Source organism: Anser anser (assembly GCF_964211835.1).
Source record: "Anser anser genome assembly, chromosome: 3".
NCBI classification, from domain to species: domain Eukaryota; kingdom Metazoa; phylum Chordata; class Aves; order Anseriformes; family Anatidae; genus Anser; species Anser anser.
Window position 1 is genome coordinate 33,704,765 of NC_139722.1, and position 13,079 is coordinate 33,717,843.

The 13,079-nt window shown below is 45.6% G+C and overlaps 1 protein-coding gene across 8 annotated transcripts in view; it reads right to left on the minus strand.

Annotated features, from left to right (window-relative positions):
- COL12A1 (collagen type XII alpha 1 chain) overlaps positions 1-3,037 on the minus strand; it is a 97,049-nt gene extending 94,012 nt beyond the window's left edge. For 4 of the 8 annotated variants that reach the window (XM_083832511.1, XM_083832506.1, XM_083832510.1 and 1 more), the window contains exons 1-2: positions 2,898-3,037; positions 302-409 (exon numbers count right to left, since the gene is read on the minus strand). In XM_083832511.1, coding sequence (XP_083688637.1) covers positions 302-374 — 73 coding nt within the window. In that variant the 5' untranslated portion in view covers positions 375-409; positions 2,898-3,037. Of the gene's footprint in view, positions 1-301; positions 410-2,792 lie in introns of all 8 variants that reach the window. The other 4 variants (XM_083832512.1, XM_083832507.1, XM_083832508.1 and 1 more) reach the window with 3 other exon arrangements.
- Between the last annotated feature and the right edge of the window lie 10,042 nt (positions 3,038-13,079).

Below are 13,079 nucleotides of genomic sequence, written 5' to 3' on the forward strand. Positions count from 1 at the left end.
GGTGCCCGGGGCTCCTCAGGGTGCTGTGTTACCCCCGGGGTGGCCGCTGGCCCACAGGGCGGTGTGGACAGCACACCAGAGAGACAGAGAGAGGGAGCTACATTTCGGCTGACCAGCCAGGAGAAACAGAGCACAGAAGGAGCTGGGCAAGGAAGGAGAGGCGTTTCTCTGAAGGAGAGAAAGAGAGAAGGTGAAGGAGTGACACTCAAAAACGGAGAGGGAGAGAGGCAGCAGCTCGGGCCTGGTGGGAGGTTATCTCACTGGGGGGCACCCCGCGCTGAGGGGCAGGGGGTTTGGTTACCTTCAGCCTCGATGGAGGAGAGGAGGGCGGCTGCACACAGCGCAGCCACCGCCGAGCACAGCACTGTCTTCATTTCTGACCTTTCGGCTCACAACAACATGAATGAATCTGCAGCGGTGGAGGGGGGAAAAAAGGGAAGAAAGAAGGACATCAATCGCATGGATTAGAGGCTCGTGTGGGTGTATTCACGAAACATAAAAAAGATGAAGCATGGATTTCACTTTGTTCCCTTATCCCCAGCCCCCACCCACGGGACCAGGTTAAAACCTCTAGACTTGAAAGTCGTCCAAAACTGTGACAGATCTGCGTGACTAACTGGAGAGTCTAGTCTCACAATAATATGCCTTTTGTTACTGAACCCTTTCTAATCATGATAAGCGCACAGCTTTGACCCCGTTAGGGTTAATATGATCAGGGAAGCGCGGTGAAGATCTGTGCCTCTGCACAGCAGGAGCCAGAAGGGAGCTCCATGACTTCATCGCTGAGTGTGATGATAGCTAATTCAGAGGTCATTTCTGCCTTGAATCAACCAAATGTCTCTTTCAGCTGGGGATTTCATTCGGCTCCTTTTTCATAACTGTTGAAGCACTTAGTTAGCTGTGTTTTAGTGGTCTCAAGGCATCTTGGAAACTGTAATAAAAGTTTTTTTGAGGCGTTCTGCCTACGAATGTGCTATTCTTCATTTCTTGAAGGTCTGAAATAGATTATACAGAAGTGTGTGTAACACAACTGAAACCTGACACGTCTGTCTAGCCATGATGTTTCAACATCTGATAATTCATTTACACATCCTGAGAGAAAATAGATTTAAAATACACTATAAAGAGCAGGCAAGCGAAAGAGTCTTGCAATCACTGCAGGTTGTCTAGCAAAATAGGTGGGATTAGGCCAGTTTAGTGGCTCCTAGTCACAAGCAGCTATATCTTTTTAAATTTCTATGCTCAAAGGCACGTAAAACTGCTCCCAATTACTCCAGCAAAACTTCCAAATGATTTTTCTCCTAAGTAAGGACTAGTATGTGTGGCCCTCATTACGTATGCATATGTGTTTCCAAAGTTTGTTTGTTTTTTAGCTCAGAAAATAGGGGAGGGGTAATTTGTTTGAATAAAGCCATAAATGCATCACATAACATACATCATAATTAGTCTGGAGGAAAGAGAACCCCACAAGCAATTAGGCAACAGATTTTATCAGGAAGGTGCCAAGAGCAAAACAAAAGAAAAATACATAAATCATTAGTCTGCAGAAACAGATGAAGGGGAAAATATTCTTCTGCCATCTAGAGAGCTAACCACCAAGGCGCATTTAGTGGGTAGCCACTACCAAGATCCAGGAGTGCCTTTCCTGGTTATTGACATCAAGCTTAGCAGGCTTCGGCCGGTCGCCTGCCAGGCAGCTGGGTACTCTTGCCTTAGCCAACTGCTTATATTACACATAAAATTACCAAAAGCCCAAAGAAAAACTAAGCAATCGTCTCAGTCCGGTGATACAGTGGGGGAACCAAAGAGTAAAACTGACCGCAACGAGTTTCTGACACTAACACAAGGACCAAGGTTAGCATGAGCTTGCCCTGAAAGCTCCAAAATCCTCTCACCACCCTGCGTGGGAACCGGCTGTCCCCGGGCACGGTTTACGCATTCTGCAGTGAGTTTAAGGATCGCTTAAACTCAACGCTTAAAAGGACTTTTGTCCTGGAAATCTTGTGTGGGCTTAGAGTGCCATCTTTTGATCCTCCAGAAGAACAACCAAAATTATTCATCTCGCAAAGGCATCTTGGAGTTCACCACTGCTGCAAGCCTACCGTTCCCGATCTACATTTTTCTTTCGTGCAGCAAAACTTCTCAGCCAAAGCATTCACTAGAAACACTTCATTCCCTTCTCTCAGACTGAGACGTGTGAAAGAAAGCCTGGAGGTGCTGGAGGAGAGGTCCTTGCGCTGGCTCAGCAGGGACAAAAGCAACTGTAGGAGCAGGACTAAAGGCTTCATCTTAAGAGACCACTTTAAAATAAAATAAATAAAAACCAACACCAGTAGCAGTCCAACCTCACACCAGTTCAGACTACCAAAGGTAAAGCATTTTATAGACCATGCAGCGAGCAACATTTAGCGCTTCCGAGCCGGCAGCAAGACCCTAAATGACACAAACAAGAAAACAGATGGGAAAACCCCACGGACTACCAAAGCCACCAGCCCTGGGAAGAGGAGCAAGAAGGAGAGGGAGCTGCGGGCACCGGAGCTGAGCGCCGGGCTCCAGCCAAAGCCAAAGACACCGCCGCCCCCGGCATTTCGGGACGGGGCCGAGGGGACGGGGTCCCCCGCGCCCCCCCAGGCCGCCAGCAGCCCCCGGCCCCCTCCGTGCCTCCTTCCAGCCTTCCTCCATCGCCGCCACCCTGAGCCTACGGAGCATCGCCCGCGCGGTGCACATGGAGCGGCGGCGGCGGGGGCGGCCGGGGAAGGGTGGGGGGTCCCGGCTGCCGGGCAGGCACAGACCTTCGGGGCCGGCTGCGGGGTGCCGGGGAGGCTCGTCCGGCGGTGCCCGCAGCCGTCGGAGCCGGAGGAAAGGAGGAGGAGGAAAGGATGAAGCTCCGGGGGCACCTGGTGGAGGGAGCGGCGCGTAGCAGCGGCGGCTCGCTCGGCGTAGCTCCCGGCCGGCGTGCGGGGTCCGTCGGGGAAGACTTGCCTCCTCCAAGTGGGAAGAGCCTCTTCTCAATCTGCTCCTTAATAGAGGGCTGTTCCCAACGCTCAATTTACCCTCGTAAGCGGTTACGAAACTGCAGGGAAGGTGGACTGCTGCCACCGGATGATATATGCGCCGCTCTGCTCCAGCGAGGGAAGGGGATCCGCTGCTGGAAACTGGCGCATACCTCCGCGCATTCCTGCGGCATGAGGCGGCCGGGCGCCGCGGCAGCGCGCCCGGGGGCAGGGGCCCGGCCCGCCGCCCCCTCCCTGCCCCGCTCCGGCCGAGCGGTGGAAAAACTGAGTCCCGGGGGGGATAGGAACGGGGAGGGGGTCCCACGCAGACCCTCCCGACCCGCTGTGCAACCAGCGACAGACATATGTTAACACCCCCACCCCCCGACGTGTTTCGCCTGGGGGGCGAGCCCGCGCCCCTTCCCCTAATGTTGGAAGCCTTGAGCTCAAAGCGCACCCCCCGAAGGCAGGCAGCCCCCAGGGCTCCCGGGGGTCGTACCGCGGGTGTGGACACGAAGGGAGGGGGACACAAGAGCGGGGCACACGGGACACGTCGACCCCTGCTGGGGACTCGCTCCCGCACCCCTTGGAAGAAGGAGAACCAATAAACCACGGGGGGCTCCGCGCCCACCCCTTGGGGAAGAAGGGAAAAGGGGGCGAGAAAGCGGTCGGGGGGCGCGGGGTACGGCCCCCCCGCCCCATACGCCCCCCCCCCATACGCCCCCCCGCCCCATACGCCCCATGCGCCGCGGGGCTGCGCCATTCGCGGTACGGCCGCGCCCCCTGGCGGCACGGCGCGGGCACGGCGCTGCAGGTGCGGGAGCGGAGCGGCGGGACGATCGGAAATAAAATCAATTAATAGGAGAGTAATTATTAGGATTGCAAATAAAATCGTTGAATAAAATAATAATTATTATTTTAAATAAAATAAATTTATATATATACACAATTCACCTGGAAAACAAAATGATAGAAGCTGTGGAAAGGGACAGAAAATCTTACAAAACTGAGGAGCAGACCGACACCTCTGGGCGGTCTGTTTGGAAGAGGTCTGTAAGATTTCAGCGGCGTGTTGGCGCCCTGTCAGCTTTTTGCACCCACGTGAAGCTCTGAGCAGTCAGGACGGGGTCCAGCCAGGGTGGAAGTGCCCGATAGCGGAGATTGATAGTGTGCTGGAGCAAGGCTCCCGGGCCCTTTTCCGCAGGACTGGGAGATCAAGGATGTGTCGACAGAAGGACATGTCCCTCCTGAGCTGAATCCAGCCATCTTCATCGCTGCGGCAGTCCCACCATCTGCATGCGGACCCACATGCTGAAAAGAAAGTGATAACCAGAAGACGATGCACTGACATTTCCAGACACTTTGGAAGTGAGTCAGCTGCTCTTAGGGACATGCCACAGCTTCAGCTGTCTGGTATTGATAAAATGTGCTTCCCAAAAGCAGCATCTCCTCCGCCGATAAACTGTCAGATGCTCTTGACCTATTGACCCTCTTGCCCAGCTGTTGAGTTGGATTTTCTCCTTCAGCATTTTGGCACGAGGAATTTAATTTCTTCCTATCCAGATCTGATATACGGAAAGGCAGTATTTCTAAGAAATTCATTTTGAGTTTTTAATTTTAATTTCATTTCCTAAGCAAGCATGCCAAGAACACCAATATAAATGTGGTATGTCACAGGAACAATAGCTTCAGAAGAATGGACATGGGGACTTGCGAGGAGATATCCTTCCACAGGAAGTGAATTAATGCAAACGAGGTATTTTTTATCACTTGTGCACCAAGACTATTGTTTATAGCGTGCTCTGGATTTCTTCGTCATAGGATGACCAAGATTGTGCATTTGTTAAAATCAATTAATGACAACAATGAGAAAGGAAGAAAATACGTGTTATTCCATTTAAAAGACAAGTCACTCAGAACAATTGTTTTAATAGATTTAAATACTAATGTTACAACTGAATTTATGTGAGCAAAGGTGCTGGAATCAGCGGGTCTGATGGAGGGGCAAGGACCTCACAGCCACCAGTGGGATGATGTATGATGACATATGTATGATGTATATATGATGAGGGCACTCTCCCCCTTCCCTCACAGCTGAGCTTCGCTCAATTTCCTGGAGTGAAGTAAGGCTCAGGATGGCAAGAGCAAATAACTCGTTTACTCCAAGGGCAGCAGGACTTCATTCTTACCTTTAACTGACCATACTAACCATGCTCCCGCTCATTTACATGCAAAACACACCAACCAACTGCACTGAGAGCTCGTGCTGCCATATATCACAGCAATTAAAAGGCAAAACGGGTTGTTTTTAATCAGCTCTGTTGCTATGTACATTCATAGTCTGAGTACATAATATGTGATGCAGAAGGCATTTCTGAAATGCATAAACATTTACTAACACTCTCCTGTCTGCTTGTTTCCTAGACAAGTGTTAAACACATTAAGACCATGCACTCCAGCTCTGCCATTTTCTTTGCTCTTTAAACTGAATAAAATGAGACCTTATGACAAATTTAAAACTAAAAAAATCAAAATGTGAATTTGTATTTATACTTTTTAAAATGTTTCCCATTTGTTGTGTGGGTATGTGGTAGTGATTTTGCAAGTATCCAGGGATTCCTTAGAAAATTTGGACTGGTTTGGGGTCTAGAGTAAATTAGGCTACTTTGTGCTTCTGGCATTTTTCCTTGTTTCCTCGGGCTGTATTGCCAGGGTAGAATAAAACAGGACGTTCTGCATTTCAGCACTGTAAACCTTGAATATCATTTTCCACGTGGATATCACACTAGATTTTGCTTCTGTGCCTTCCCAACAGCCAGTTGCAGCTGCTTTTATGTACGAACATGATAAATGTCTTTACCCGTATGTACACCAACATGTGTGTAAGCTTTACGCAGCAGAAGAATCCAAAAAGGTGTCAACTCCTTGAACATTAAACACTGAAAGGATGCAGCATTAAATGCTGTTACCCAGGCAAAGCTGTGCTGCTACCAGTGCCCTCCCTGCACCTACCCCGGAGGTACTTTGTTGGTCTGTCACCGCATCAGTCAGCACATTGTATGGGAATTAGGCATTGCCTTAATGCCGTCATTTAGGAGGCCCGTTCTTCCCTTACAACACAAAGGCTGACCTTTTCAGCGTGTTGTTTATTCCTTTCTAAATCAGTCATAAAGCTAGTATTGCACGGTATTATATCTGCATCCATCAAATGCTGAAGGAAAAAATACATCAAACCGCTTCCCGCAGGCCCTGCCTTCTCTGAGAGATTTCCAGTCAATGGCATGAGAGGAACTCAGTCTGATGTTTATTTATTTGGATAATTTCACTTCAGAGCTGGTATTCAGAGAGCAGTACTGGTCTGACCTCTCGTAATGAGGAATGGCTTCTTGTACTAACTGCGTTCACAGAGGACTGGTTCTGTCTGAAATCCGCTCATTTACTGAAGCAGTGCCCCTGGAGAGTGTTACAGCTATGAAATAATTATCTGCCGCGCCAGGTGCATTTTCCGTAGCAACTATTTATTCCTTTAATTTCTATAACCGATTTTTCCCATCATGAAATACTCTGAAAGTAAGGAATGATCGTGGCACCAAGTAATCAGAGCTGGGAAAGTAAATAAATCATTCAAATGCAGAGGTATAAATAGAAGAGAACTGGCCTTCTAGTGCAATTGGGGTGTCTTATGAAAGCCCGTTAATTTGTAGGCAGTCATTTTTTAACATACCAAACCCTGAATTATAAAATTAAAAAAAAAAAAAATAGATTAGTTAGCTTCACCATATGGTCTCTTAGCTTCAATATGGTCCCTTCCATATATAGAAACGCATTTTATATTTTAAAGTCCCTAAATTAAGTTGCCTTGTTTCAAAGAAATTCTTTCATCATTTCACAGCTGGATCCTGATCTTTCTTTTTAGGAAACACTCCCCATTGAAGCCAGTACAAATTTTCATTGATTAAAGAGGTCAAGAAAAGGAATAAACAGAGGACAGTGACCCTATATGTTTGTCAGGCATCATACTACGCCCAATATGAAGGGTTCCCCACTAAAGGAATGATGATACACTGGGGAAACCAATCATTAGAAAAATGTAAAAAAAAAAATAAAGAAAGAAAATGTTTAAAAATCACCAGCCACTGGCTGCTACTTGCAGAACAACACAGAAGTCTCTGAGTTTGATTCAAGTTACGACGAAAATTTAATTGCCATGAGTTACCTTACATTTGGTAACCCTTCAACTCTTCCAATGTAGTCACTCCCTACAAAGAAGCAGATGATATTAATCCACATCAAGGTGTGAAATGGTGCAGTGCCAGGCTCTGAAGCTGAACATTTTGCTAATTCTTCTCAGAACATCTATATTAATAAAATACAATTATATACTGTGACAGCAGGGTCTGTGTAGGTGGTATGTAGGCTTATGGAAAAGAAAAGCTTGTGCCTGCAAGGACAAGACATTCAAAGTTCAAGCTGCATAACCTAACGAGTGACCTGATTACATTGTTGCAGACAAGAGAATAATTAATGATGCTGGAGGAATTTTAAGGCTGAATGCCTTGTCATGAGGCTGGCCACTGACGCTGTCCTTCTCTCCCCAAGAGACACAAAAGGCTTTAAGTGGGAAGGGATGCGGCGATTCCCCTGGCTGAGGAGCAGGTTGGAGCTGCCAACGCCCAGTTTGTGCTGCCCTCTCTTCCTGATATGCATCTTTCCAAGGAGGTTTAGAGGATTTACATGTCAGCCCCAAACTTCCTGCAAGTTCAGCAGGACAAACAGTCAAAGGCTTAAACACTCTTACCAGTGAATCTGATATGAATGCTTGGAACCGTAAGAAATGAGGCTGGAAATGATACTGAAAGGCCATTTAGTTCATCCCCCATTATTTAAAGTACACTAAGGCTGCAAAGAGAAATCCTCCATACTACTACACTTTGGGAAGCCATCTCTTAATGGCTGGCAATAGCTAATAACTTGTTTTGTGACCTATCACAGGAAACTCTTGTTGATGAGCATGGAAATTTTGACCTTTTGTGGGGAAAAAAATTCAAGCAAGCAAATCAAGAGTCAAGCGCAGGTATTAAAGGTATCTGCCTAGGAATCACCTGTCTGGACGTTTATGAACTCCATACAAGCTAACTTTAAAAAAAAAGAAATTTGTTTCTCCTGCACAACTCATAATTGTCTAGAAAATAAGGGAGAAAATACAAGGAGCAAAGCAATGCAGATTTAAACTGCTACTTTTTAATGCAGCCTTGTGGCTGCTGCTTCCCAATATGTTGAACGCTGACAGTTCCAAATACCAGAACATAAGATTTATTTGGATTATAAATAGATGTTGCCCTGTGCTTCAGTATCAGAAGCACTCTGTTGTGTAAACAGAAAACAATTGGGTTTTGTTTCTGCTATTAAAGGTTACTTGAAAGCTCCTACCCACACTGTGCTGGCAGCCTTTTTCACCTGTGTCTCTCTCATGCATCAACACCTCCAGAGTTTGCACAGAGCCTTCGCAGGACACTGTTAAAATGTCTCCTCTTGTGTGCCCTTTCCTCCACTCTCTTGGATGCTTTCCCTCTGGCCTCACTACTGTGTCAGTTTTTAGTCACTCCAGTTTACTGAATATGTCTCGTTTCTGGCGTTGTCCTGATTTCTGTTGTGATGTATTCTTGGTCTGCAGAAATAGGCTTGCTGCTAGCACTTTCTTTCTTGGTTTTACAAATAATAAAAATAATAATAATAATAATCTGCAATCCGCATAGCATTATTAAACAAATAGCTTTTCATGTACAAGTTACAAAGCTACACTCCGAAACAACACTCAGCTTTACTCCGTCGTGATCCTCTTCTCCAGTTAAGAACAGCAGCAGTTACGGGATGAAGTCCCTTTCTTTATGCTAGAAGTAGCTGTTGGGACCTTATTTTCTAATAAGAGCTGCAGAATCCCCTTCTCTAACCTCTGGAGAGGCTGTGAGGGCAGAGGTTGTTGTGCCCCCTGACACGTGCCTCACCATCGCAGTTTTGCTGCTCAAGGACATTGACTGCACCCATTACTCCGTCCTGCACCATCACCCCAGGTAACATTCACCTCTGGGTTAAGACACTCACATTTAGGTGCCTGCACGTGAACCCAGCACCTAAACTCCCACCGTGGCTGATGAAGACCCAGTTAACAAAACCAGCAGTGCCCGAGCAGTCTGGCCACCCACCGTCCACAGGACCTGGCTCAGCTGCTGATGCCCAGGATGCTCTGGATGGCTCCAGGGCCAAGTTTAGGCAACTGGATTGAGCACTTTTACTTTCTGTCTCTGGTATTTTTGTCAGCCAAGTCCTTTGTCCATGGCATGCTCTGCAGTCTGCTCATCTAAATACCTACTCACTGGGAACCTGAATGAGACCAGCAAGTGGGCCTGATGTTGATCAGCAGTTTGTTGGATGGTTAGTAGTGGTTTGCAGTCCCTACCCATCTGCTTTCGGCTCTCAGACCCCAACAGAGAGGCAAGCATTGTGACAGAGGTTATGATAGCCTCTGTAAAATACATCATATGCAACTTCCACTGCCTCATCACACAGATGATGTGTCTCCTGCTCCATTCCCCAGTGTTGTGACTTCCTTTCAGAAAATGTGTTTACACCCCTCAATTAATTAAGCTGAGGTAACCAAAAGTTGCCGTTCCCCTCTTCTTTTCCCAGAAATCCGGACACATGTTTGAGCACTAGTTCCAGAAATAATAAAATCCTTCAGAATTGTTGTCGTAAGATTGTTTCTATTATTTATATGGCTTTAATAGAAGAGAATTTCTTGGTATTGCTCTTCTAAAAAAATCAGGCTATTTATGTAAATGCCTGAATATGAGCTTAGGAAGCTAACTTTAGGCACTCGGTTCAGAAAATCGCCGCCAAAGGGAGAAGGTGCACCAGCCTCCCAGCGCTGTGACACAGTGGCCCCAGGGCCATGCTCCCCGCACAGCACGTATTAGCACACCCCACTATATTTAGCAAAATGTGCCCGGCTGCTCCTAAGAGGTCACTGAATAAACCTTGATAACAAAGTTGGCCTGGTTCCTTTGGGGCTTGTAGCTTCCCACTGGGCAATAGAGATCGTTAAGATGTTTTAATTATATAATTCCCTTTTGCATAGTGTTGTGGTAGATAAGATTGCAAGCGTGTGTCAGCCTTTCCATTATAAATTTCAGGTCCCAAGGCATCAGTCATCCAGAGTAAGTGCTCATGTGGAGATGAAACAATGTGGAATCGTTTTGATACTAAATAAACAGAGATAATTCAACTAGTTAAAGAGCACGTTTGTAGCTTAAAGGTCTCGCAGAAATCCCAGCCTCCTCCTTGCACTCCTGAAGGAACAGGAGCTGCTCAGGGGGATTGGGAGCCACCTATTTCAGCAGGTGAGGCAAGCTCCAGCAACACTGAATCTCCCTCCCTCTCTTTTTCCAAAAAGCATCCCTGAATATCTATGCATAACATTACTGTCACGTTGATGAGAATGAAACCAGGAGATTTGCATAAACGTGCTTAGAGGGCTCTTCATTTGGTAGTACAAACATCAAGGGCAGATCGCATACTTCAGTTCCTGCACAACCCAGTTTTCTTAGTATAAATGGAAAACTTCTGTGGAAAATGAAAGACAGCCATCTACAAGTATTTAATTTTTTGCTGCTGTTTCAGATTTTGTTAAAACCGGACAACAAACCACATGTCTCTTTCAACCCTGAGAAAGTTCTCTACCAAATGTTTAATCCAAATAAATTAAAAGACAGTTCAAGCTGTTTCTGGGTCTTTGTGGCAGCTGACGCACTTTTGGATAAGCACATATAAAGCATCTCCCCTGAATACCTTATTGTTCTTTGCAAGGAAAACTTTCCTCTGCTGTTGCTGGTGCACAGGGAGCTGCATCTGCAGGTGAACCTCACAGACGGCCTTGAGAAGAGAATTATTTCTTAATACAGCTCTAATAATAAAGATTTTTTTTTGTTAGACTGATATATCACAAGACACCCTACTCCACTCTATTTTACATCTCCGTTAGCTATCAAACGAGTATTGACCGCAGAGGAAAAAGAGCACCTATTCTGCAATATACTTATGAAGCAATACTCCAAATTCGATCATCTCATTTGAAGTTTGTAACAATCATATTTCGGAAGTCTTAAATCAGGTATCTCTAAGTCTCCATACCTCTTGTTGTATTTTCTATTATAGTTTCTTCTAAATTCTGCTATATGTAAAGCTTATAAATCATTTGATCTTACTTGATCATTCCTTTCCATGACCACCAGATATCATCTCATCTTTCCTGCAACCAGCAAAGATTTGACAAGACAGGGTACAGACAGTTTATCCAGAAAAAAAATAAAAATAACAAAAATAATAATAAAAAAATATTGGTTTTAACAGTAAAATATTGGGGAGGAAGAGGAAAGATAATTACAAGCAGGAGAGGAAAGATCCTTACCTTTCTGAGCGTTCAGATTGGTGGGCTAGAAACTCGTAGACAGAAGCCCTTTAGGAAAGGACGGGCTCATCCATCTTCAGTAGTTTTCTCTAGGACTCTGAAGGCTATCTGCAATGGGAAAGAATATTTTGGTCACAGGCAGCGGCACTCCCAGTGGAGCTGAGACCAGGACTGTTGGGCTGGGGACTGCGAGGGAGACAGACATCTCTCAAGTCCCTCATCAGCCCTACAAGTGAATTGAGCTTGCCACAACAATACGGGGATCCTGGCCATGTAGCTTTTGCAGGGTGGAACGAATCTTATTGAGAAAACAGAAAAAGCCTGTGATCAGTTCGCCTAATAGAAAACCTGTGACCAATAAGAATAAATGTCGAGAAATATTGAGACAAGACCAAAATGTATCTGACAGCTTGTCAGCACTGCCCACTGAGCTTAAAGTCCTGAATACTCACATTGAGAAAACCAGCACAGCACAGCCAAAGGATCCCTCTCAGGCTGTGTTTCTGGACTAGCCATTATTTTTACAGCAGCTCTGGCTGAGTACTCTAAAAATAAGTGAAAGGGCTCAGGCAAGTAAGATTAAAAAGGCGTTGTTATTAAAAGGAACTTAAAAAAAATCACAAGTATGCACATGAAAGATATGTTGGTTCTGACTTACTCATCACCTACACACCTCACTTAGGGTCAAGTCAGGTCGATCAGATTGATTTCACGTGTCTTTGATTCATGCTGGCAACTATGAAGCTCAATCTCCAGCTCTTTCATTTGTAACAAAATTGGGAAAGAATGGGAGAATAGCGAAGTATAGCTTAATGTGAAAGATGCCAAAATAAATTCAGCATGCCTGCTTCTTGTTCAGAGCAGCAATACCCACAACGTAAGCAACATTAGAAAAGTGGTATTTTTACTCTAGGATTTGGGAAAAGAGAAAAAAAAAAGAAAAAAGAAAAAAGCACAGATAAGATCATACACTTAGAGATCTCTGGTGTTCTCCTCTGAGTTTGTGAACATTTTTTTTCATGTTGTCTTTTAGGAAGCTGGCGCTGTGATATTGTGTATTATTAGTCATCAGACTTCAACTGGGGAAATGTTTGTGTGCGCCAGGCCTCTTGGGTTTATACATACCTTCAGCAGCCAAGAAAATGCAGCCTAGGGCACAGTTCTAGGAGTAGATAGTCCTGAGCCACCTTCCTGATGGAGAAAGTAAAACATGGTCTGTACGTCCCAGAAAGGGATGTTTAACCTAGAAAAACATTTTTTTGGATTTAATTTTCATGTTTCATCTGTCTGATTACAATTCAAATATCCCCTTATCTTACAGTAGCATGAACATTTTTTTTCCTCCGTTCTGCCAAAGCTGGCACACTAGTAAGCTTTCTTTGTTAACCTTAAAACTATGCAAGGTTAACAAGTTAAATAATGAAAAATAGGGTGGCAGAGATGGCGTACTCATCGCCTATCCAGCAGAAGGCATTCTCTGTACTTTCAGGGTGACATTTGGAATAATCCAGCTCAGTGGAGGCCAGGACAGTGTTCCCTGTCCTCAGCTCCAAGAGCCTTTCCCATCTTCTCAAGTGTAACATCACCAAAATCATAGCTACCATTCCCAATGACAGGAAAAA